The sequence below is a fragment of the Oncorhynchus kisutch genome, unplaced genomic scaffold, assembly GCF_002021735.2.
Source record: "Oncorhynchus kisutch isolate 150728-3 unplaced genomic scaffold, Okis_V2 Okis03b-Okis08b_hom, whole genome shotgun sequence".
NCBI lineage: Eukaryota > Metazoa > Chordata > Actinopteri > Salmoniformes > Salmonidae > Oncorhynchus > Oncorhynchus kisutch.
The window spans coordinates 8,219,626-8,220,920 of record NW_022261980.1 but is presented as its reverse complement, the minus strand read 5'-3'; the positions used below and the strand labels follow the sequence as shown (position 1 = coordinate 8,220,920).

Sequence of the window (1,295 nt, the reverse complement as noted above, 5' to 3'; positions counted from 1 at the left end):
CTACAATACTGAACCTCACATAACACTAACTAGATCTACAATACGGAACCTCACAGAACTCTAACTGGATCTAGAACCACCAGCTAAATTCAAACCCTGCTATATCTTGCTACAGCCCAAGTTTCAACCCCCAAGTCAACTCACACCAGATCCCCATCCTCTCATGAGTCTGTAGTACAATACTGTATGATATCAACAGTCAGCTAAAGTCTAAGCACTGCTGTGTGTCCCTGTTTTGACCTGCAACTGTGGTACTGACTTTCACCCCCAGTAGACACACGCAAGCTCTTCCACCTGCTCCTCTAGCTGTACAGCAGTGCACATGTCCATAGTACAATACTACACCATGAGAAGCTGTCCCAGGTAGAGCTGAAACCCTCTGTCCCAGTCCAGTCCTGCCTGGTAACAGGACTGTTAGTGTGAAGGACACGTACGGTACAAGACAACCAAACTACTGCAACCCATGTAGTGCTGAGCCCCAAACCAGCCGTGTCCTGTCTCGATTGTCACCCAACCCCCACATCTCTCCTCCTTCCCAGGTTTGTCCTCTTACCTTTGTGACAGTCATGCAGAGGCAGTGGGCGAGGAGCGGAGCGGTGTCCACTTAAACCAAAGCTGTAATACGCCGCAGGAGTGAGAGAGAGGAGAGCTCTGCTGAGCACGCACAGAGAGAGAGAGAGAGAGAGGAGAGCTCTGCTGAGCACGCACAGAGAGAGAGAGAGAGAGAGAGAGAGAGCTAGAGAGAGAGAGAGAGAGAGAGAGAGCTAGAGAGAGGAGAGCTCTGCTGAGCACGCACAGAGAGAGAGAGCTAGAGAGAGAGAGAGCTAGAGAGAGAGAGAGAGAGAGAACTAGAGAGAGAGAGAGAGAGAGAGAGAGAGAGAGAGGAGGGGGAAAAGCCGGGTTACTGTGTGTCTCCCGCTAAGTGGTGGTGCTGCTGTTGCCCAGTGCTGCTGTTGCCGAGTGCTGCAGTGAAGTAACAGGAGGGAGGCAGCGTGTGGTTACTACAACAGGAAAATGCTCTGCTCTGCTCCGTTCCCCTCCCTCTCCCCCTCCGGTCCCCCCTCTCAGCCCTCCTACGCACCCACACTGGCTGCACTCCTCTCTCTCTCTCCCTCATCCTGCTCTTTTTCTGCCAATCTGATTACAGACTAGCTAATGAAGCTTATTGATGTTTAGAGGGATGGAGGGATTGGTGTTGCCTGGGACAGGAGAAGGCTGCAGTGGAATAGAGAGAGAGGGAGGCAGAGCCCAAAGAGCTGTGTGCTGTGTCGCAGTCTACTGCCCGGGCTGTGAGT

General features: G+C 52.5%; 1 protein-coding gene across 1 annotated transcript in view; it reads right to left on the bottom strand.

Moving 5' to 3' along the window:
* The window catches only part of LOC109879926 (coronin-2B), a 90,380-nt gene extending 89,380 nt beyond the window's left edge, over nucleotides 1–1,000 (bottom strand). The window contains exon 1 of the mRNA XM_031812934.1: nucleotides 554–1,000. Within this exon, the coding sequence (XP_031668794.1) occupies nucleotides 554–568 (15 nt within the window). The 5' untranslated portion in view covers nucleotides 569–1,000. The remainder of the gene's footprint in view (nucleotides 1–553) is intronic.
* Nucleotides 1,001–1,295: the final 295 nt, after the last annotated feature.